The sequence below is a fragment of the Atheta coriaria genome, unplaced genomic scaffold (assembly GCF_025399875.1).
Source record: "Atheta coriaria isolate IRGN ID8LTWV9N9 unplaced genomic scaffold, Caltech_Dcor_3.1 hic_scaffold_8_pilon, whole genome shotgun sequence".
Taxonomy (NCBI): Eukaryota; Metazoa; Arthropoda; class Insecta; order Coleoptera; family Staphylinidae; genus Dalotia; species Dalotia coriaria.
In genome coordinates, this window is record NW_027045450.1 from 1,925,523 (window position 1) to 1,949,696 (window position 24,174).

Here is a 24,174-nt window from a genome sequence, read left to right on the forward strand (position 1 = left end):
TTAACATTAAACACGATGAATGCGGGTGAAAAACAAATTCGATTTCATTTTAATATTCTATTTATTTTCGGCAGGCAACCAGTTTACAAACGAAAGCAGTTCATGAATTCGTTAATGATGAGGTGAGATAATTAACGGAAAACCTGAAACAAAAGTTGTGCTATTAGTAAATTCAAATATTTTCACCTAGCGAAACATCTCCTGCCGCGCGCGGCGGATCGAAGCCGCGTGCGCTGACTTGGCAACGCTGTGCCTGCGAGCAAAGATGGTCGTTGATGGTCGTCGTCGCTCCCCGTCGCACCCGCAACCATCCCCCACCCCGGCCCCGCGCACAACCTCTAGCACGGTTACATTTTTCTAGTGACTAGTATGGCGGTCCTTCTGTGTCGGTTGTAAACACACAAACGGCCGCCCCAAAGTGCCACCAGCGATCGCCGCCGTCCCCGTGCAGCGGCGTATGGAGGCGAGGCCCCGTCAGAGTGCAGGCGAGCGAGCGGTGTGTGTGTGCGCGGTGTCCGGCGGCGGAGGGCTCCGCAAGCGTATCTTTTGCATGGTGCCAGCGGACAGATGTCTGCGTTAACTCATCCGCTGTCAGGTTAGTTGCAATCATGTTATCTTCGTATCACCGATAATTGTCAAGGCATGGAGACGCCAAGACTCCTGCAGATCAAAGCATTCACAAGATTTACTTTTGTTGGTTTGTTGATACTTGATGTCTCAATGCGCTGTACGAAGTCTGATAAGACGCGCGATAAGAAGCCGGTTGGGCATTCTGCAATTCGCCTAGTGTAAACAAAATCTACAAACATACAAAAGACAATCACGTAAATGTAATTCGTTCTCATTTCGCCATTGCAACCCCATTCGCGTTTATTTTAGTTTTATTTGGGTCCGCATTTACATAATTTAATTAAAACTGGAATAGGGTTGAAGTGTGGCATGCTTGGCATTCTTTTGTTTGTGCAAACATTACCAGAACATGTCACTTATCAAACGCATCTATCATTTCTTGTTTTAGGTGCTGATCCCACAAAGGGTATTCAAAAACGACGCGCTGGAAGCATAGGGTAAGTACAAAATACATCATAAAATTATCGTTAAAACAGAAATATTGAGTGTTGTTGCATTCTTAAAAATTAATTTAGAAACGAACGAAACTAAACTTTCGCTGGTGTATCGCGTAAATTGTTCTGTATCCTGCTGCTGCAGCTGCTACAACTCAAGTTATACTCGTGCTCGACAGATGGCGCAGCGTGTACCTTATGCTTTATTTCCACATTGTCTCTTTTGAGTTGCGGCACCACAACAACATATTCACTTCTGGGCCATTGCAGCCTTATTTAACATTCATGTATCCAGCGCACAATGTCGCGTTGCTGGCGTAGGTGAAGTTTAATTAACGGCCGTGTCGTGCAGCCTGTACTAGATTACGCCGGGCGCTGTTTAATTAGACTTAATTGATGAGTCGATTATAATTACGAAGCCGTAGGTAACCAAACAATGAGCAGTCGGAGTCGCATCTATCAAACTGCTGGACGCCTACGACGAAACTAGTAATTGTAATCGTTTAACTGCTCATTGGTCAATAATAATAACTAAAGTCATTAATTAATGGCTGTTGGAGGTACGCTAAGGGTGATTATTATTATTATTACAAGTGGTCGTCTTGGGGGAACGTTTTAATTTGAAAGAATGAGGGCAAAAGCGCGCAGGCACAGGAGATGATAGCTAAAAGTATCGCCGGCGCGCACCACCGTCGACTGCTATTTATTAACTGATAAGCTGTTGGGAATAACTCCGCTTATCATAATTGAATCTTCCGAAATGTTGTGCGGCTTGGCTTTTCCACGCAAAATGTAATTTTGTATACGTTATATATATCTTAAACTCTTATAGGAATACGGGCGGCTTGTATGCACAAAAAAGAGCGCTCGCTCTACGTTTATGTTTGGCTTTCGATACATTTCGTATGGTTTTCGTTGGAAATCTTTAAAATTGATTTGCTTCTCGAATAAATTCAAGCATTTTTGATCGTAATTATAGGTTTCCGGTTGTAAATATTCTCTTAAGAGCTATTTGTTGTATAAAGCTGGATAAAATAGTTTAAAGTTTAGTATTTTGAAGGTTTCCGAATCTTAATTGTGCCGTGGCCGCTGGGTTTATTGATCGTGCTGTTTTTAGCTTTGTAATTTTATGGACAGTGAAGCACCCAGATGCAATCGCGCGTGTTTTTTTATTTTTATTTGTATTTTTATAAGTATCGCTTTAATCTACAAGTTTTACTCACTTTTCTGGGAATATCTATATTCATAACTGTATTTTATTTATCTTCAAAGTTTTTTTTGCTTTACTCGTATATTCCCTTAAAAATTCAGGTAGCTGCAGCATCCGGCCGCAGGTTGTTACTTGTTACCTGTTTACTCGGAACTGACACAGTCAGGTGCACATTTTTCATTAGCCATTCATAAAAACGTCATCTTTAGTGGTCCTCCGAGGTGAAGGTGTTTTCCCCGGCACCGGCACCTCGATGTCTATCTGAACAGATTTCGAATGGCCATTCACGTTCACACGTCACGCGTAACAGGCGGTAAAAATTTATGACCGTTCTCCTCTCGCAAGGCTATTACACTATATGTGTATACTATTTGGGGACCATTTACCTACTCGAAAAATCCTTGCATTGATGATGTGCAAGAAAAAATTTGCAAGGTAGGTAATTGTCTGATTGGTGAAATTAATTCATCGGCATGAAGATGATAATGAACTGAATTAAAATTGCAAATGCGCGCGCGGATGATGTCAACGGGGTTTTCTTCCACAATGATGCTCGGACAACAACAATAAGACAGAAAAAAAAAACACTGCAATTATTTGTAATTGTTATTACCGTCATTATGGCCAACAATTCCAATAATGTGTTGCAAGTGTATTATTGTGATTTATTGCTGCGCGCGCCTCTAAAGAATTTCATTTTCTGCGTACGCAGAACAACATCGTGCGGCTTTCGATTGCATTAAGTTTATTAGTGCCTTAACTTTATAGACACATCATTTATAAAGCTTTGCATCTTATCCCGCGCGCGACCTGTGCGCAAAAATCCACCTCGGCGGCGGCACGAGCGAAGTTCGTTCGCGTTTGTCGGCGGCCAGGACGCGGAGGGGATGATGGGAAAACCCTATTTCATGAATACTGATGCCGCGCGCCCTGGCTTAATCTCGCAGCTTACCTTATCCCTTTTTCGACTCTGTGTGTACAACTCGCGCGGCAAAGTGTTCGTCCGCTGCATGTGTGTCGCTGTCGCGAGGGCGGCAGCGATCTTTACATCAATCTCGCTTCTCAAGGCTTCCTCGAGAATACTCGAGTTTACCTTTGCGATGAAGGGCTTCGCTTCTTGGTTGCGCGTTGCATATTTTCCGACGGCGAACGCTTTGACTCGCAAGAACCGTGGTTGTGCGTCTATGTGTATTGTGTATGTGTGTGGGTGCTTCATCCCGCGTACCAAAAATGTTTTATTCCGTCGGCGGCAACATTCGGGAGGGATTTTGCTTACGCGGCGATATTTGCATGCGAAATCAATTTTTCATCGATAATTACGCCGTTTTATAATGTAGAGTGAAGTTCTATTTGTTTTTGATAACAATTTCTCGAGCAGCCGGTATCTTTTGCAAGATGATAAGATGAACGGTGTAATCTTCTCTTGTACGGCATTCGCTCGCCTTAATTAAACAAGTCGTTAGGCCGCCGCCGGTGCGCGCCGGAGGGGAAAACGACGACTTTACCTTATCCGCGCCGATCTTAATTACGCATTTTCCTCTCCTCCGCAATCTAATTTCAATTAATCATCGGCACACGAGCATACTTTATTCAACATTTACTTATGGATACGTTAGGCAACGCATTTTCTCATAAAACAAACGTTTATGTTTCAAAAATCGCATTTTATGAGGATATGTAAGTAAATAGTTGGTAGTTTTACGTAAAATTACAATGTACTCACTCGGATGGTATGATTTGCTTGTGTTTTGCGTCGTTTTCGAAACTTTTCTCGTGCACTCCGCCGTCGGACGACGATTTCAGTCGGTTTGATTCACACTCGCGAGCTTACTCCTCGCTGGACGGCGACTGCAATGCCGGCTCGCGCGCTCGTCCGCCGCGCGAATTGAGTAATGGGAAGGCAGGCCCGCGACGGGGTAGCTTCCCACAATGGATATACCTGTTGGTGCGCGGCGCGAGCGCGACCGAGACCGCCGGCCCCACTCTACGCGCGCGCCCGCTGCCCCAAAAGCGCACCTCGGCACCTCGGATGGGAAACTCTCTCGCGTGTGCGGTAGTGTGGCCCGGCGCTCGTCGTTGTGCATACCGCGCTGCTGCCGCCGTGTGAGAGAATCTGTTCACGGGTTGAATCGGGCGCAAAAACAAGCCGACGACAATGCCAACGCGGTGGTTGTTGTTGTTCACCTGATCGCTGCGTGTGCGTACGATCCTTTAATCTTGTTGTGATATGATAATATAGTGTGATACAAAGTTCAAAGTTTGAGTTGCGGGTGTGTGCGTGTGGCACATATTTCTTGTGAAGCGCGTTGTCAACACAGCCGCCAAGGTGGATATGTACTCGTTTGCGGGGGGCGGCCCCCCACACTATGCGCCGCCACCAACGTATCTTCAACCGCCGCCTCCGCCACCGCATCATTCGCAAGTGCCGCCGATGCCCATGCCGCCGGATGCGCCTATGCCGGTCGCGCATTATTCGAAACGACGAAGGTACATCTCGTTTACACAAAAATCGCTGAATACGCAATATTTTATTATGTTTTAAACTTTTTCTTGCCCAATTAACATGTAATTTATATTTGTTTATTTGTTTCAGGTGAGTGTTGCATAAGATTTCATCAAAATGTAAGTCAAATGTAATGTTACAATATTGTTATTGATATGAAACGTGTCAACGGATTGCGTAAAAATTGTTTATCAAGCGAAAAATTAATTTCAACATATTGACAACGTCGACATTTTCATGCAGAACATAACATGTAAGTTGAGACCAATAACATCCAAATATTTATTAATGAAGTTATTGAAATAAATTGTAGCGTAGTCGGTTTTCCGCTGGTAACATTATAACACAAGCACAACCACGATATAATTAATAAAACGGTTCGCGTTTATTGTGTTGTATTGAAAATAAATTAAAAACTTGATGACGTAAGCAGCGCCGCTGGCGCAGCGGCCGACAACAGACCAATTACAATTAATTCTTCGAGTATTTATAAATATAAGTAATCCCGGCTTTGAGATTGAATCGGACGAAAGTGGCCGTGTATTTGTGTGTATAGAGCTTGAATCAAGAAATGGCTTAATGTTTTTTAATTGCATCATTACCTAGTAATTATCAGGAATTTCTTCATCTTTTTTTAAGCTCGTATATGCACATGAACGGTTTTTAATTAAAACGAAGGTTTGCGTACTTTCAAATTTTAGCCATAAGCGCGGATCAAAAAGAATTCGGTGTTTCTAAACATGCAAGACATGTGTTGTGTGATTTGTGATGACATAACATTTGTATTTCGGGAACATTTACGGCTGCGTCTCATTTTTTCATCCTCCCCTTCTCTGGTGCTGGCGAAAAATGTAAATTTCGAATGTGTGACATTCGGCGCGACGTTATTACGACGCCAGCGAAGAGAAATAACATTTCATTAGCTACCCCTCGGAAGTCGGATTTTCAGGGTGAGCTGGCGAGCGCCCTTGTGAAAATTTCAGATTTTTTTCATTCTTGTGCTCATCATATACGCAACATGCCCGTATGTGTGGCCGTTGTGTAGGTGGGTGTTACTTGAACTTTTAGTTTCCTTCACATTTGTAAAGTAATTCCTTTCTGGCCCCGAACGCCTTATAACAACATGCCGGCTAAGCGAGAAATAAAGAAAAGTTTTCGGGGGGTGCCCAGATGCGCGCTAAATAGCTTTGAACTTTGAAAATATTCTCGTGATTTGTGTTGGGTGGGTTTAGGGCTTGTTACAGCATAATGGTTTAGTATCAGGTATACCTGTGCGTATTCATTGCACACCTGAAGACTATCAGTCAAGGTTTTATTAAGATTTATTATTTTTTACTTCAAAATAGCATGTAATTCGTATTGGTGACATCTGGTGGTGGGTAGCTGTGAAGTAATGTTCGGTAAGTTGCATTGTTTGCATGGAAATAAAACGAGCGATAAGAATTTGCGCTTGCGGTGGCGATTTATGATTGCATTTACATGCAGCTGCTGCGAAGGTGGCGCTGTTGGAAGGGCATTGTTTTCGCGGCGGCAATGAATTGTAAGGCGCCAAACATGCTAAACAGAAAATGGGATATTAGGAATCTCTGCAGCCGCGAAAACGTATGCATTCTACCTACGGATCTGAATTCTTAATGCTGAATGAAACGTAAACTGGAAATAGAATAATACTTGTTTTTCTAATGCTGATCCTTACCCTTTGGAGAAAATCCTTGAGCATAAAAATAAGCGGGTGAAGAAAAGGAAGCGCGCTTGTTTAATATCAAGAGCTTATACGTCTTTAATACGTTTCGCGGTTGGAGGTGGAGAAGGAGATGGCGTCGGAGGCGGTGGTGTCTAGTGTGAAGCGCATCTTTGCATATTAAACTCGTCGCCGCCACCGCCGCTGCGAACTAAGACTACATCACTAGCTCACACTTTTATTTCGTTTTTAATCATGATGCAATATGAAATTAAATGAAAATATTTCATTTTGCAGCAAATTTTCTTACATATTCGCCTTTTAAAATGTATAAATTCACCTTTCAACTGACTTTTATCCACCTGGTGATGGAAAGTCGGCTGTCGATTATTGGCTAGCAGTTCGTCACGTAGGAGTGGCCAAAAACCACCTATTTACTTGTATGTTACATGGTGTCATGTATATTTCGCGGCGGTTCATATGCATTGAGCCACACATACTCAATAATTATCTTTTTAATGATGACCTCCCTCCCAACAGCATTGTTTCAAACACCTAGGCGTACATATCATTAAATCGTTACTGTGGATTATAGTAGTTTGAGATTAACACTAATTTGTGTAGTTAATAATTATTCAACGCCCTGTGCCTGTGCTTTCACTTATAATTTTTGAATATTTGGACTTAATTTGAAAATTTGCAAATGCGCGATTTAGGCGGCAGTGTTTTAAACATTTGTGTAAATCTTTTATTCGTGATGTGTTTCTTTTTTTACGACTTGATTTACATTTGCCTCGATCTCGTTTCCTGTTGCGGGACCCAAAGGCATAAAATTGGGTGAATGTGTGTGTTTTGCTGCTCGGCGAAAACGCTTGTTGCATTCTCGGACGCGTCCTGCGAGCGAATGGCTGCATTTAGCAAATCCCGTTGCTGAGCCTAAAAAAATCAAATTTTAGTGCGTAGAAAAAATACCTGCCAGCCATTGTAAATTGTCAGTTGGAAACTTCTCAATTAATATCAAATTTTACCTATTAAAGTAGTTTTGATAATGTTGCAGTCAATGGATGACGGTTTAAATAGTTTTAATATGCGTAATAGTCGTAAACTAGCATCGTTTACGTGTTTATATACGAATTTCGATGACCGCGTGCCTCTTAATACGTTTTTAATAGCGTAGAAGTTTGTTTTAACGAAGTCATAGTTAGGCAAACAGGACGAGACGTAATTATTAAGGGGTTATAGGTATAGAATATAATAAAGAAAAAAATTGCAGTATGTTTGCGGTAATTTATGTAGGTAGTTTTCATAATATCTTTTAAGGTTTTTACATCAAATAACTTTTGCTGGTCGTTTAGGGTGATTTACAAGCTACTTCCAGACTGAAAGGAAAGTAAACAGTTCTATAATTGATTGGCATGTGTATAAGTCCCTCTGGCAGCTTGCGCCGCTGAGCAATGAGCGCAAAAAACGTTTAAATGCTTCGATTTCGGATTTGAATTTTATTACTCGGCGATTATATTTTTAGCGCGCTATTATATGCAGTTGCGCTGCGACCCGGTGTTCAATGCGTCGTCCGATGCCTTTGCTATATACGGACATTATAGCAATAAATATCGTATTTACTTAAAGGGCTAGCGGCTGCTGCTATCGCGCGCGGCGATTTACGGTTTACTAATGAGACCGTTATCATCAGATCGCGGCACGTAACGCAGATTTAGTGGAGTTGCGGCGCGGGCGGACGCGGCGGCAACAAACTAACGCGTTGGTGCGCGCTGCAGAAGCTGCTGGTGGGGGCGGCAAACACCAGGTACAATACGCGCGCGTCGATATTATCGGTTTAATTCCATATCAAACATTCGAGCGCCGTTTACGAGCGCGCTAATCCAGTGGCGCGGCGCGATCGCTCGTCATCCCCCATCATCCCTAATTACAACATATTCGACGCGCGTTATAATCCGCCCGCAAACAAACGCCCGTCGATTTATGGCAATTCTGACACGATCGTCACACACATCCGGCTGGTGATGTGATAATTATCGCTTGTTACAATTTGTATTTTTATTTTTTACGTTTTGCGTCCTTGTGAAATGAAAAAAATAGATTTTTGAAAATGTATAAACACATATCCATCAGATACGTTTTAAAAGTACATTTTAAAATGTAATAATAATATAAAGAAACGTATTGAGATAATGGAACGATTTATTGCATGCAAATCGAGTTGGGTGTTCTTAACTAACTTTTTTAGTGCGGAGGACGGATAATTACCGCGGCGGGTCGGGCAAAGTTTGCGGTTGGAGATTTCGCATTAGATTGCGATTAGAAGGCGAAATGTGTGGTAATTTTAAAGATGGATCCGTGTGCGCTGCTTACCCTTTCACTCTTGCACAAAAACAACCAGTAATTGAGATTTGCAATGTTGCAAGTTTTAAAAAGCGGGAATTAGAAAAAAACCTGTAATTAAACATCCTGTATAGGAATATAATATATGATGAGAAGTTTTTAGGGTAGGTTATACGCGCTAATGCTTCTGGTCGTGGGGCGCTTGAGAACGCGAAACTTTGAAAGGTTTTATTACGCTCGTATTACGCTCATTTCCATGTTGGTAGGTAGAAACTATAGAAAGGGTTACCAAACCTTGTGTAAATACACTAACTACCCAGAAATATAAAAATATTATAGTAACTGTTCATAAAGAATGTTTTTCTTTTGTAATAAGTGGAAATTTATCTTGGTTATTTCGATTTTTGTTAATAAAATTCGGGTTGTTAATATTAAGGGTTAAATTGTTAACATTGTAACCCTTTGTAGTCTGCAATAACGTTTTTAGGGTTTTAGTAGAATAGGATTGAACGAGAGAGCAAACATTATCTACCGGAATAAAACGGGATGTGAGCAGCGCGCTCCAGACGCGGGGGTTGCAAGTGGTGGATATTGTAATCTGCCTCCGCATGGCTTTGTTCCGTGTTCTCTCTCATGTTGCGCGCTTGCGACAATAAACATGCATTAACAACGCGCTATTATAATACGCCGTTTTTGTAAGTTGTATGTTTTAATAATCTCGGCTTATCAAAAACTATTCCCATCTTCCTAAAACTCCAACTTTACAGTTGTAAAGTTAACAAACCCGAACTACACCCAGCCTCGTTATCGTGATAATCAAGACGTTTAATTAACCCCTTAGCTTTTAGTAATTTAATTGGAGGTTATGTTTTTACGACTTTCTCGCGTCGGCGATTTTTGCACACTAAACTTTTTTTATTATCATCTTTATATCACACTAAAACGCTTATCAATGCCGCGATATCTGGCCAATTAAAACTTTATAGTCTGCAACCCTTCGTATTTTACTACTAAATAAAGTTATTAAAATGTGTGCCTGTATAAACATGGCGACACTAACGGTTGATTTTTGATCGCGTCTATTGACAAACAGATGGCGCTAGTATGGGTTGCACAGATGTTTTTGTGACGCCAGTTTTCTTCGAATCGATGATTTCGCATTGTTATTGAATTGTTTAATTTAAATGCTGCGCGTGCACTTTCTACGCAACTATTTGGGTTAGAAAACGCAATGGTCGTCTCGTGGCTTTGTTCGGGGCAGCGCGCACGGCGTTATTTATTAATGCACGGCAATTAGGCGCGCGCGAAACAATGGCCCTGGTTATTATTATATCGACATGTCCTCTTCATTCTGTTTCTTCTTCGTGCCGTACTTGCCCCCCTTCATTTTCGTGCTTGATTGATGATTTCGTTTGTGATTTTCTCTCGTTCGGAATCTCCGAAATCATACTGCGCGCCTCGTGTATCATTAGTTTTAATTTCAACCGTTGTTTTTCATTCCCCGATGAGCCCGATGACTAATCGCAATCATCATAATAAATTATTACTCGATTTATTATAAGCCTAGTTAGGAATAGTACATGGAGTTCAGTGGAGTTGAGTTGTGGAAATTCTAATTAAAATTAAAATGTTTTAACAAGTGTGCACAGGCGCGTAATTATGTTGATGGTGCACATTTCGCCAGTGACTCTATAAAACGCGCTCGTTATTCATTGTCTGGTTTATTCTTTCGTTGAATTTGTGTTAGATGATTATAACGAGTATGGTGTTCATCTTGTCGAAACGAATGTTTCAATTAAAGCGAACTCAGCTACGAACCACAACAATATAAACTAGTAAACTGAATTTCTAATTAACTCAGAAACCGGACTTTTTTGAAAATATCTACTTTGTTGTTTTACATTCAAAGGTGTCAAGAGATTGAATTGGTGCATGACAAATATGTTCAGATTAGTTAAATCTGACTGTTGAGTAGTGTTGATTTCTCAACACCGCGCAAGTTATTACTTATTAAACTAAAGGCAAACCAGTACTCCGAGGTTTTTCTTTACTTTTCTTCACATTTGCACGTTCTGCGTTTTCACCTACTTTTTCTGCCACACGTTCCCATTTACTACTTATGTATAAATTACCTACGAGTTGAGATTTATAAATCATAAGCGTGTTGACAGACTTCATACAAACTTACAACAGGCGAGTGTATTTAATACTTGTGCAGCGTTGTAACATTAAATCTCATGCGTATGTAACACAAAGAAAAACTTTCGTTGGACGTTACCGCGAAGCATTAGAAGCTGATAGATAATCAAACAGCATCGACGTGTGTCTCGATATGCTTGTCGCTCAACGTCGTACTAATAGATTCCAATGAAGATGTAGAGATGTTGATATGCGTATGCAATGATGCATCAAGTTGTCATCTTGTCATACGCAGACAGCGCACTTTGATGGCACGCTGACAAACCAATAAATCGTTATTTTCTTTTCTTCTCATACGTAAAATAAAATAATTTGATGGACATATGTTTGCTGCATTTGATGCTTTTGTGTGTTTAATCGCACCATCTCCCCACATCTCAATCTATGCGCCTGTCTTTTTTGTAGCGAACGTTTTTGATTGTTGATATTAGTTTTTGTTTGTGGCTGTTACTGTGGCAAATATTCGTTTCATTGAAGTGTTTTGGCTGGTTGTTGGTTTGTTGGCCCCGCACGCTATTAAGAAATAACTCGCCGGGTTAAAATATAAATACGAAAGCGATAAAGCAGTCCGGTTTGTGTGTAGCCCCCCAAAGTATATCATGAACGCGCGCACTAAAATACAGGCATATAAAAACTTGTATGTTATGATATAAATGTTGCGTGCTGGTTTCATGGGGCGGGCTATAACTTCATTTTGATGTGACAAATAAATTTCACTCGGCGAGCATTTATTTGACGGACAATTGACCGAAAAAATGCCGCAAATGCTTTTTCACCGATGCATTTTTGATACTTTCGAGCGGAGTTTGAGTTGTTTGTAATGAGGTCTTTTGTTCTGCTTTCCTTGCGAGAGCGCAATGGAATTTATTCGATGTATGCACATATATTTGACATGTTAAACAAAGCTTTTTACGGCATATTGCGACTCGTTTATAAACCACATCGTGCGCGAGTACTCAAATTTACATCGAAGCGTATTTCAAATTTTTCGCCGCCACTCGACGAAATTCTAGCCACGCGAAGAATCCAGCAAGCACGTTAGTTCTTCGGAGAATACTTGGCTTGTTGACGCGCTGGTATCGGGCGCTAATTGATCAATCAATTAACTCCGGCGCAGCTGTCGTCGGCCTCGCGACCAATTGCGCCAATTGTAATCGCGCGATTGCCAATCACGACCGCGCACATTATTTCGCCATGCGACGTGCCCCCGCATCAAATTTCCTGCGCTTGTAAACAACTTCATTACGCTCGCGCGCCACAAGTTGCGTTATGCCTTTTGTTCCCCTAGTTTTTTCGCTGATGGCTGAAAAATTCCGTTGGAAAACCGTTGTGTCCATTGAACGAAATTCGAGAATGACAAAAAAATACGTCTGTATGGAATATTATGCATTATTTACGATTGTCAATCAATAAAGATGTAAAAATTAAATCAAATGTGGGTCACGTTTAAATAAAAGTATTGCCGCGGTGATTGTTCCGCAATGTAATGAGCGGTAATAAATTGATGCATAGGTATTGTGCGTCAAATGTTTTCGTTTAGATTGCTTCATATATTTTCGGCGCTGAAGAGAGCGAGCGGCGGCTTATCATCATTAGAACGCGCGCTTGTTTTCCCGTCGCGCTCGTTCGAGAGGCAATTTCAACGCGTCGTAACTCACTATTGCGTTTAATCGTTACACATATAAGTTTACTCAGTACTCAAGTACCGGAATTAAAATTGTATTTTGTTTTGTTTTTCGAGTGCGCGTTTAAAAACCTCATTATTTCATCATTCGCAGTTGCGGCATCTTTTGCCGCACGGTAATTATCGTTATTTATGATTTCATTGATTTTATGTGATTTTATTGACGTACAATAGTGGTATTTTTATAACTCGAGATAAGATCACACAGCGTATAAATTATTTATTGTACGAGACGAGAAAAACAACGGTGGTTATCCTGGGTATTTAAATTTAAATGTGCTCACTTTGTTTAAAATACGACAACGAATTTTAATGTTTTCGACGATAATTATAGCTAGAAATGAAACAAAAGCAGTTTCTGTGTGCCCTGCTACGTAGCACAATTGTGTGCGGCTGGATTTTTTCGTTCTAAAACGAAATTAAAAACGCTAATGCACTTCTCGGAACGTAAAGACGACGACAACGACGACGACGACGTCGGCGCTAAAAGAGCTGAAAGTCGCCGGTTCTTGGAATCATTATTTTCATAACTGTATAAACGTCTAATTATCTCGCAGCGTTTGTCTCGAGTCATTTAAATCGTCACTTTTCGTTCTCTCCCGCGGCCGTAATGATATCCATTACGTGTACACACGTTATTCATTGACATTCTTCGTAATTCATACCCGGCATGTTTATGCGCGGAGGTAAATTAAAATACCGCAACACATGGCGGTATTGGAGATTATTGTGTCGTTGTATGATTTTAATTTGTTTCGTTGTTGCAGGTCAGATGAGGACGACCCGAGTGGAGGCAAATACGCAAGAATGGAAGACGACAGTATTCAGGACAAGGAGCGCTTTGCCAGGTATCTATTTATTCCTATTTGTGTTGTGTGGTGTCCTGATGAGAAAATTTGTCGGAGAGCGTGATATTTTGGTTATCGTCCAACTTGCCCAATTAGAATTAGACGTCGTAATTGCCGGTGTGCGATCACATCGCGATCGAAATCATCAAAACGCGTTTGGTGAATATGCCGAATTCTCGCTCCTCTCGCGCTCCACTCTCGTCTATGGGTCTTTAACGCTATCTGACCGCGCGGCGCATCTTTATTAGAATCACTTGCGAGTTTCTCTCTCGCAGCAAGTACGAGGCTCGCGCGCCGGCCGACATAGGTCGCAGCACACCTCCTTAATTGTGGTACAGATATATTAATTATTAGTAGGTTTGAATAAAGGGCTGGGAACGAGCGCGGCGCGGCGCGCTCACGATGCTTTCGTATCTTCTTCGTCGTGGACTGCTTCGCGCATCGCGTCACACCGCGCGCGCGACTCGCAAGAAACGGCAGGTATAATATATTTTCGAACGCATACTCTGCAATCTCTAATAACATATCATCGGCGTGTGTAGTCAGCTAGACTAGTAGACGTAGAGAGGCGAGAATATGTGAGCGGTGAAGTTTTTCACCTACAATTTGCGAATTGCAAGTGAAGATAAGAAACGCGGGTGACAATTAAAAATTAATGTCTGTTTTGGGTCGTGAGGTACTAGTCTCAGTGACGGTGTGCCGACTTTGCAACGTGTAATAAACCAAAGTCGCACTGTAAGTAAAATGTTTCTAAGGAATCGCAGCGTTTATCAGTTATCGCACAAATAAACCAATGGAAAGTTGTAAATCACCGCGACGCGAGCGTAATGTATGTTCCGGTTGAGTGCACCTTCATTATATCTTCGTTTTTTTCTTAATTTTTGCAAAATTGCGTTTTGCTGGTAATTTTGAAGAAATAATTATTCTTCACTTGCGTGATGTAATATATTTTCGGCAATTTTTCGATAATTATCTCGGCATAAATTTCAATAATAATTGCCTTCAGTTTTTACTCTGCGAAATTAACTATCTGCAAAGAGGAAATTGATTCATTTTGTGCCATTATACACTCGTTATTGAAATTATCCTGAACGATTCCACGAAATGTTTAACGCCGTTTAGCTGTAAATCGATGCAACGCAATTTACGTGCATAACAATTGCATTAACAACATGACCATGGGGCAAATCATTCTCTCGTCTTGTGTCTGAAGATGAGAAAAGATGAAAGAAGAAAAACTTGGCGGAGAAATAAATCGATTTGATCCATATTAGAATGAAATTGATTGCGCCCCCCGTTTTGGTGGTGTTGTGGCGGAGATGACCTTAGTCAATGGATAACGAGGCACGCGATGGGGTCTTGCGCGCTCTGATTTACCGCGTCCGAAAGGAGAGTGCTCTCCTCGCGCTGGCGGAGGTCGCGCCGACCGAAGCGCATTAAAAGGGAGCATCGCGGGCCGTCGTGTTTGCGAGCAGTCGTGACCGGCCGCGGGGGAGGCGACCGGCGGCCGCTGGTTCCCACGCTGCCGCGGCGCCCCTCTACGTCCCGCGAGCACCGTGCGGATGGATCCTCTCTTATTTCCTAGTGTCGCAATCCGCGCGCGCTAGCAAAAGGTTACATACCTTCGATTTGAGCGGCGCTGCGCTCGCTCTCTCCTAGAAGACCAAAGACTTCTCGGTACTTATTCTTCTTCTTCTACATGCCAAGTAAACTCTTCTTTCAAGTGATGCCTGGTCATACTTACTAGGCACTTGTATTTGATTAAAAGTGGATTTTGTGACGACGGTCTGCATATTGTCTCCGTTCGGTTTTCGAATTCCCAAATTCTAATTTGTACTTCTGTACTGCGAACTTTGATCACCCCTGCAGAATGAGGATAATAAGCGGCGAAGTTGTGCCCCGGCGATCATACGGAACGCACACCGGCACCGCACCGGGTCGGATGCCGCTCTCACTCGCGCCCGCAATTGCCCCGGCCCATTATATGCCTCTGTAATCTCTATTACGACCATTAGCTTCGGCCGGACCCAGGCCGGAGAGCGGTCCCACGTCCAGTAACCGAGATAATCATTATTATTTAGCCCGCCGTCAATTATTGATTATTTACCGCAATCATGTTGCTACAGATTCTCATGTACGCATGTGATGCGCAATGATTGAGTCTCAATCGCAGCCTCCAAAACACTTTCAACCAGGGGACCTCCGCGTAAAACAAAAAAAAATACTTTGGATCCCGCATCGTCCGAATTGATTCCGTACGACTCAATTTGAAATTGCGCTGTGTGTCGTACAAGCCAATCGCATTCAAATTACCGCCGCTCCGCCTCCTTCATGCCTCCGCGTAATAACAGCGTGCGACTGGCGTCTCTGCGTCTTCGCGATGTGGATTTTTATCAAACGCCGACCCGGCGGGCATTCTTCGCACGGATAGATAGGCGGGTAATCGATAGGTAATAATTTAGCGGTTAAACAATAAGGATAAGTGAATCATCAACTTATTGCACCTTTCCAATGCTAGCGGGCAATATGTATTCCGTATTCTAACATTCAATCGCATTTGCAAGCGTTTGGATGATGATAATTGTTATGTTCTTAATTAACCGCCCGTCGCTTTCAAGGCGAGCGCCGCATCGATGCCACGTGGTGTGATCAACATGTTACGATTAAGACAATCTCCAGCGGAGAGTGGAGGCACTTCGACAGACTTCTTATTATAGTCGGTATCGGTTTTGTGGTGTCGTAATCTTTGGTTTTACATGCGCCGACTTTCCATCTCATTTTATGCTGATTAGATGTTTGTAGATTGCTAGGTTGCGGTTTGTGGGGTCAGCAGACGAAATAAGAAATAAGCTCTTGTTTCGAAGTACAGGTGCATTTATGTCCTTTGTCCCGGTTGCCCGGTTGCTGCCCCCTTAGTACCGACATTCAAAGATTGTACTTCAATCATTCCAGCGCGCAGTGGACGTTTTACGACATTGTCTTCCAACTCAGACGTAAACTAGAAACATTACAGCTAAGTTGGGAGTCGAATCGATAAACATTTCCTTTTGTTTCATTGACGATGATGATTTTAGATAAATTTGTTTTGGGTAGATGTACATGGATTGTTTAAATGCCTATAATTACCTTGGACTGTTTTTCCCTCTTACTGTAGGGAGAATCATTGCGAAATCGAAAGGCGGCGGCGGAACAAGATGACGGCCTACATCACCGAATTGTCCGATATGGTTCCGACGTGCAGTGCGCTCGCGCGGAAGCCGGACAAACTGACCATTCTGCGGATGGCCGTCGCCCACATGAAGGCCCTGCGAGGTAAGCATTTGAATTCTGCGATGCGGATTTTTCTTTTTTCATTTCCAAGAAACTTCTATAAAACTTGGCGCTGTTGATAAATAATGACGACGCGTTGCTTGCGCTTGGGGAACAGCGTGAGGGCGCGCGAGGCGTTATATTAATTTCAGGCTCCGGCCACAAAGCGCGCTTCGGACACCCGGAGCGAGACTTTGACGCGTGACACATTACAATTTCTCGTTTAAGTGTTTTTTAAGCGGCCGGCCAGACATGCGCCGACGCGAGAGATTTAATAAATAAATCGAAATGTTGCTCTCCCCTGGCCCGCGCCAGCGTGTGTTGTATGTGTTTACACATGCAAACAAGGCGAAACTAAAACACTCACAACATTCACGCGGTACATATGTACATAAAAATTAATATCAAATTTAAATTTGACTCGAGGTGATGCGCGAGACGAAAAAATGTTGACTTTGTCTTTTTTCGTCGATTTTTGAAGAGTGGCTTCGCCTCTTCGGAAAGTAATTACGTATAAATCTAGATCGATCAACACGAAGCAACGCAGCGCGTTGTTTTCTCGTTCCGATTGAGCAGGTCGTTAAGTAGACTTGGTTTACGCTTTCGGTTTGGCGTTTAGAGTTTTTGAACGTTTTCGTATTCTCGTACGTCAAACGCATTGCGCTCTCGGCGCTGACCCATCAATCAAACATCGACGACCGACACAAAAGCAATGCGGGATTTTTCTCATTTCGACCAATCGAAAATGTTTCAATATTTACACCGGATAGTTAAAATATTGGGGAGTGTTTATAAATTTGTCTAGAATAGTAGCTTTGTCGACTTGTCGTCCACCATTTTGAATATTTACCGATTGCATCGCGGCGATCGCGACGCATACAAATGGATAAACAATGGCGTGTACGTCCATCCGGCGGTCGTCAGCGTCATTGCCGACCGCCGTCGCAATCATATTCGTATTGTTGGTCACCATTGTCTTTATTGAATATTAACTACGTCGTAATTTATTTATCCGTTCGAAATCGGTGGCGCGCTGGTCATTGCGAAATGCACCGCAATTGAACCACTGCGCGCCGTCGCCATCTTGAAAAAGTAAAACATTAATGCCATCGCAACAGTTTAACTCGTGTAGCGTTTTTTTGTTGTTGTGCTTTTGACGTATCGAGACAGGTGAAACCTGCGCGCATATTTCTACAGTTTCATGTTCTGTTCTTTTTATTTTATTTTTTTGGTAGCCGAAGGTAGTCATTAAGTAATTCATGCGGCTGATAAACGTTTTCGAAAAAAATCGAAAAATTCACAAGGAAAAATTTCGCCTCGGAACGTTTAAACGATTGGAATTTAATGCGCCGATGAAATTTAATAAGCGCTCGTTTACACATCGGCGTCGAGGAAATGATTTGATTACAGGATTATACGCTCGCACGGTCGAACCCTAATAAATGTGTTCGGACCATCCGTCGCGGTTTGCATACAAATTTCGTCATTCAAACAATTCAGTTTTTATGAGTTTCTAGGATAGCTAATATGTTGTGTATGTGCTGCGCGGTTGGTAATTGTTAAGAAGGGCATTGTACTTGTTAGGACTCAATTGTATTTCAGTATGCAAGACGCGAATTGCTCATCCGGTGCCCCCACATTTTTATTGTGCTTGCGCTGCGGCCGAAAAACGGCCACTCGCGCCTATAATATCATGTCTTTTAGGAGGAGCGTATTATGTGCGCTGGGAACTAACAAGGAAACGCTTCACATGCTGGGAAATGTGACATTTTTGATGTGTGGCTGATAAACGCAGGCTCGGGCCAGGTTTAAATGCAAAAGGTAGCGCATATTTTTCCGAATAGTTGAATAAAATAATATATTGCCGCACGATGATGATGTGTTTTGTTTGTGGTCTCTCGCCTGGTCGCTACTTGTTCGGGTGGTAGGTAGGTATTCATCGCGCACTCGTAACTCAAACATTCTTCTCGATTGTTTCGTGCGGATCGCGACATACTGGCGCAGCGCATATATCCATATTGCATATAAATTCTTTTCCGTTCGCGGCGCGTCCCGTCCCGTGTGTTTTATGATAAAAGCGCAGCTATGAAAGTAAGCAGCATTGTAATGCGATGGCAAATGCGAGCAGCCGGCACAACATTAACGGTGTTTTAAGTTTAAGCTCTTGGTGGTTCTGCGTGTCGTCGTTCGGCGCTGATACAGAAAGTTGCATGCATGCGCCAAGTCAAGTCAGCGTAGCAAAAGACGAGCGAAACTTTGCTCTCTCGCCTCCTCGCGAGTTCTGCGCACCGTTTCGACTTGGGCTTTGGCGTTGGCATAATGTATAATGCCATTCTTGCTCCGAGAGTGGTCTTTGGGCCTCGGCTGGGTCTCGTCTAGGCTGCGCACCGTGCGCGCAGAGAGTTACTTGGAAACTAAGATATTATCTTGTTAGTTATGGGCCAAGGGACACCGAGTCGAGGAAACATACGATTAATGCTGTTATTATTTAAATACAGCCAGCGAATACATCACCCGCGCTCTGGGGCCAAGTCGTGTGCAGCCCGTACTGCACACACTCGCACATACACATACGCTGGGGCTTTTCCTTCGGCTGCTTGGTAAATCTCTATCATTACCGATTATAACGCCTCGTATATGGGCACATATAAGCCAGCAAATTACGTACGTGTTAATTAACACGTATGCGATGCCGATTCGAGCGCATTCGTATAAACTGTTCATTATAAACGCATAAAATCATTTACTGTTGCGCGAAGCGCAGACGATGATGCAAAATTCTATAAACTGATTTCAATGACTGTTATCTTCTAGTGTAGTCTTTTTTTGAGGAAGGTGTTGTTTCTAAAATAAAATAAATCAATATTTATGTCGCATTGTTCGAGTACTAGTGTTAAACTTGCGCATTAAAAGTGATTCAAATATTTATGTGCGCATATGAACATTATCATGTGCGAGGAAGTTTATTACGATTGCACATTATTGAAACGCGATACGGCGTTACTTAATGTCGCGCCCGCCGCGTGTGTATATCGATACAAAGTATTAGAGATAACAATTCTTATCTCTACGTGCCTGAAGGCTTGTACGAGCGCGCGACGAGTGCCTTCGAGCAGCAGTTAAACAACGGTGCGCAAATTGCAGAAGTGGGCAAACACGTTATTAGTTTTTTTGCCTGCTGCTGCTACCGAATGCAAATACGCGCAATCATCATTCGTCGCGCTCGATTCGGGGTCTATGAGACTATCGATCAGCCGAGCGCGAAAAAATGCAAGATGGTTGTCGCGCGCGCTCGAATGAATGATGAATTATGAGTGACGTTTAGAGCGCAAACCTAAACGCAACTCGCGCGCTTATTTATGTGCCGATTTGTTGCACAATGACCGTGGTCTGGATAAAGTTACACCGTGTTACCAATAAGTCAAAACAAAGGCCCGCGGGCAACGTGTAGGAAATTATGACGATGCAACATTGTCGCGCATTGTATTGTGTTACGTTTTGGAGTGGTTTGCACATTCGCAATTACCACGAATTAGAGAAACAGTAAACATTTCGAATAATTTATTAGGGACTGGAAATACCGGCACGGATGGCGCCTTCAAGCCGTCGTTCCTAACCGATCAAGAACTAAAGCATCTCATCCTAGAGGCGGCCGACGGCTTCCTATTTGTTGTCAGCTGCGATACGGGGCGAGTTATTTACGTCTCCGATTCGGTGGCACCCGTCCTCAATTATACGCAGAGCGACTGGTACGGTTCCTGCATGTACGACAACATTCATCCCGAAGATGTAGAAAAGGTGCGGGAGCAGCTCTCTACGCAAGAGCCGCAGAACACCGGCAGGATATTGGATCTCAAGACTGGTACTGTCAAAAGGGAAGGACACCAAGGTAAATTCTCGCCATGTTTTGTTTTATTTTACGAAATTAATGGTCCTTTATTTTTAGCCTCGATGCGTTTGTGTATGGGTTCAAGGCGAGGTTTTATCTGTCGGATGAAAGTGGGTAACATTGCGGCGGATAACATGGCGGTTGGACATTTGAATCGACTGAAACAACGTAACAGTTTGGGTCCGACGAGGGACGGTCAGCATTATGCGGTGGTGCATTGCACCGGATACATCAAGAATTGGCCACCGGCTGAAATGTTTAGTGGTAGTCAGCCTGACGATGATCACCATTCATCGCATTGTTGTCTAGTGGCTATCGGGCGTCTGCAAATCACTTCGATGCCTAACTCCAATGAGCTTTCCGGCTCCAACAGCAATGCGGAGTTTATATCGCGTCATTCCTCAGACGGGAAGTTTAGTTTTGTGGACCAGCGTGTCATTGGACTGCTAGGATATGCACCGCCTGAACTGCTGGGCAAGAGTTGTTTTGAGTTTTTCCACCCGGAAGACCAAACACACATGAAGGATAGCTTTGAACAAGGTATGCATACACTAAATATCAGAATTTTTAACAATGTACTAATGGTGATTTTATTTTCTTCAGTTCTAAAATTGAATGGTCAGGTGCTATCGGTAATGTACAGATTCCGAGCCAAGAATAGAGAATGGGTTTGGTTGCGCACGTCAGCGTTTGCCTTCTTGAATCCGCACACGGGTGACGTGGAGTACATAGTATGCACGAATTCCACAGCCAAAGCCTTGCACTCCACTGGTGAAGCACCTTTGGAGCAAAAGGAGCAGGTGCCGTATCAGCAACCCGGGTTGGATTACAGTCTGCAGCGACGCGATACGGGCTTATACCCGCAACATATGCTCCCAGCGACGCATATACAAAGTGAGTTGATTTGTATGAATCATCATCGGTGAATTATGAATGTAATGTGAATTTGTCCGACAGCACCTCAACAAGTGCCGAGACCCAGCAGCGGGCAGAATGTGTACAGCAACTACGAACCAACGCAGTCTCCGATTGCCTACGGGTCGCCGTCGCAGGCAAGCGCCACCAGCAGTAGTGCCGTGCTTGGTAGGATAGCGAAGGGCACGACGACGAGTCCGACGCCTGCTGCGGCGCCGTGGAACATTCGGCAGCCGCAAGCCGCGCCCGAGGGTTACCAGTACAATCAACCAAGCCCGCGGTCTCCTGGTCCCACATACACTCAACTTGGAGGCGGCGCACGAGCGCCAACCACCGCCGCTGCCTACCAGTGGGCGTGGCAGGGACAGGCCAGTCAGGGCTCGGATTCTGGTGGGCCGGGTTCAAGCGCAGCCGGCCCACCCCAACAAGCCCAACCGCATGAGCTCAACGACATGCTGCAGATGCTCGACCAGACCGGCGGTGCCGCCTTTGAGGACCTGCAGATTTTTAACACCAACTTCGAGTAGCTTGCGTTACTACTTAGCATACTTCCCTCCTTTCTCATTTCTTCCGACAAAGGTTTCTTTTTTATTATATATATACGTACAAATTTTGTAATATATTTTATGATTTGCAACTCGGACGTGAGTGAGGATCAGCGCCGATCACTCATAATGGGAGTAATGCCATTTTATTATTTATCTTAAATTAAAAACGAGCGCGCGCGCGCGGAGGAAATCGTGTAAATGAATTAATCGTCGAGTGGTGCGTTCCCTCCCATATTGGGATCTTATCTCTGATAAAAACAAAAACAACAAACACATTATGGACACAAGCAGACAGATGCAGTAATGAATGGACACAACTGTATTTTGTATGATAGTGGTGAAATAATTTTAAAGACTTGAGCTGTTTGTTACTGTTGTTGTGGCGTCCAGATTGTATAGCTTAAGTCTGTAGTGTATTGCTAAATTATAGTTAGAATGTATACTCAATAACTTTATTTTCGACAACAACAACAAACAAAAACGATGTTAAAGCAACTATATGTACTCGCAGAAACATATAGCCTTGCTTTATTCTGATTTTGGTACTAAGTGTGTGTTTTAAAATTTTGCTTTAATCTCAACTCATTTACGAACCGATTTTGGTCATCATTTTGACGAAAGCACAAGGCACCCCCCTATTTTTAGTAAGTAAAATTTGACGATTTTAAACAAAAATTATTTTAATCATATTTAAAAGTCAATAAATTAATTATATCTGATTTATTTGTCTTTTTACACGTTCCTGATGTTAGATTACATTGACATCATATATATTTATATATATATATAGGCTAAATTCATTTAATCCATGATACATATTGTAAATTCTGAATTGATTAAAAGCAAGTTATATGGGTAACAGATATTTTTGGAATGAGAACATCAGGAATGTTGCTAACACCATTTTGTTTGATGATAGGTACCCTATGTAGCTTTGGTTTACGCTTGTGGCTCAGCCATTGACTTCTCGAAGATCTTCTTCACATCGGCGAAGACCTCATCCGGTGATCGATTACCGTCAACCCTCCTCACCATGTCCATCTGCTCATAGTGCTCAATTATTGGTTTTGATTCATTCTGATACGTATTGAAGCGTTTTTTAAGACTCTCCATGTTGTCATCGGACCTGCCACTACCTGCAGCGCCGCGGCTCAGGCATCTGTCTGTACAGATCTGTTTAAAAAATAATTAATATTCGTGCATACACGTGTTTTAAATAAATAATACCTCTAGAGAACAATCAAAGAAGAGAATGAATTGTAATTTGACTTTATCATTACATCTTCTGTTCCAACCATCCAGGTTGTCCTGATTTCTTGGAAAACCATCAATAAGAAAGTACTCATTGCCTGATTGTGTCATGCATCGCTCTAGCAAAGAGCAAGTGATATCTACTGGTACTATTTTGCCATTTTTTATATAGCTGTCTATCATTTCACCAAACTCTGAGTTGGGCTTAGACATCTCTTCCCTGAGCAGGTCACCAGCTGATAGATGCTTGTAACCAAAGTGCTAAAATTACATCAAATCAATAACAGTTTTTCTAAATCTAGTGTATGAAGTAGTGTTCTTTTTACCTTGACTATATTTTGACATTGTGTGCCCTTGCCAGCACCAGGTGAGCCCAGGACAAATACAACTTTTGGAATCATTTTCTTCAAATAGCTTAGTGAACGTGTGCAGCTTAGCATAAATAATGCCGAACCGGCAGTTAAATGTTTTACTGGCCTTAGTGATTACTGTTTGTAAGTGGACTAGAAAATTAAGTTACAAGTTAGAAGGACGTTTCAATGCCAAGTCGGAACAACGAATAATGCTTACTGCGTGGTAAATAGTGTTCGTAAAAACACTGGAAATTATTAGCTATAGAATTAAGTTAGTTGCAAACGAAGGCAATCGACTAAAAAAACCGATTAGCGCCCAGCTCCGCCTGTGCTAGTGGCATGCACACATCAGCGCTTGCCGTGTTTTGTGATCTGCG

The 24,174-nt window shown here is 42.7% G+C and overlaps 2 protein-coding genes and 1 long non-coding RNA gene across 3 annotated transcripts; 1 reads left to right on the forward strand and 2 right to left on the reverse strand.

The window, feature by feature from the left end:
• Window positions 1-42: 42 nt before the first annotated feature.
• On the reverse strand, window positions 43-4,210 carry LOC135796856 (uncharacterized). Its single transcript, XR_010549413.1, has 2 exons — window positions 3,998-4,210; window positions 43-799 (listed from the first exon to the last, which is right to left on the reverse strand). It is a non-coding gene; the product is annotated as an uncharacterized lncRNA (long non-coding RNA).
• Window positions 4,211-4,322: 112 nt separating this feature from the next.
• tgo (Aryl hydrocarbon receptor nuclear translocator homolog tgo) lies at window positions 4,323-22,912 on the forward strand. Its single transcript, XM_065308933.1, has 7 exons — window positions 4,323-4,761; window positions 13,452-13,531; window positions 16,683-16,844; window positions 20,410-20,730; window positions 20,788-21,270; window positions 21,334-21,624; window positions 21,688-22,912. Exons 1-7 carry the CDS (start codon window positions 4,607-4,609, stop codon window positions 22,170-22,172), a joined length of 1,977 nt encoding a protein of 658 aa, XP_065165005.1. The 5' UTR covers window positions 4,323-4,606; the 3' UTR covers window positions 22,173-22,912.
• On the reverse strand, window positions 22,899-24,163 carry Cmpk (cytidine/uridine monophosphate kinase Dak1). Its single transcript, XM_065308934.1, has 4 exons — window positions 24,015-24,163; window positions 23,771-23,947; window positions 23,421-23,705; window positions 22,899-23,366 (listed from the first exon to the last, which is right to left on the reverse strand). The coding sequence occupies exons 2-4, from the start codon at window positions 23,882-23,884 to the stop codon at window positions 23,133-23,135; spliced, it is 633 nt and encodes a 210-aa protein (XP_065165006.1). The 5' UTR covers window positions 23,885-23,947; window positions 24,015-24,163; the 3' UTR covers window positions 22,899-23,132.
• Between the last annotated feature and the right edge of the window lie 11 nt (window positions 24,164-24,174).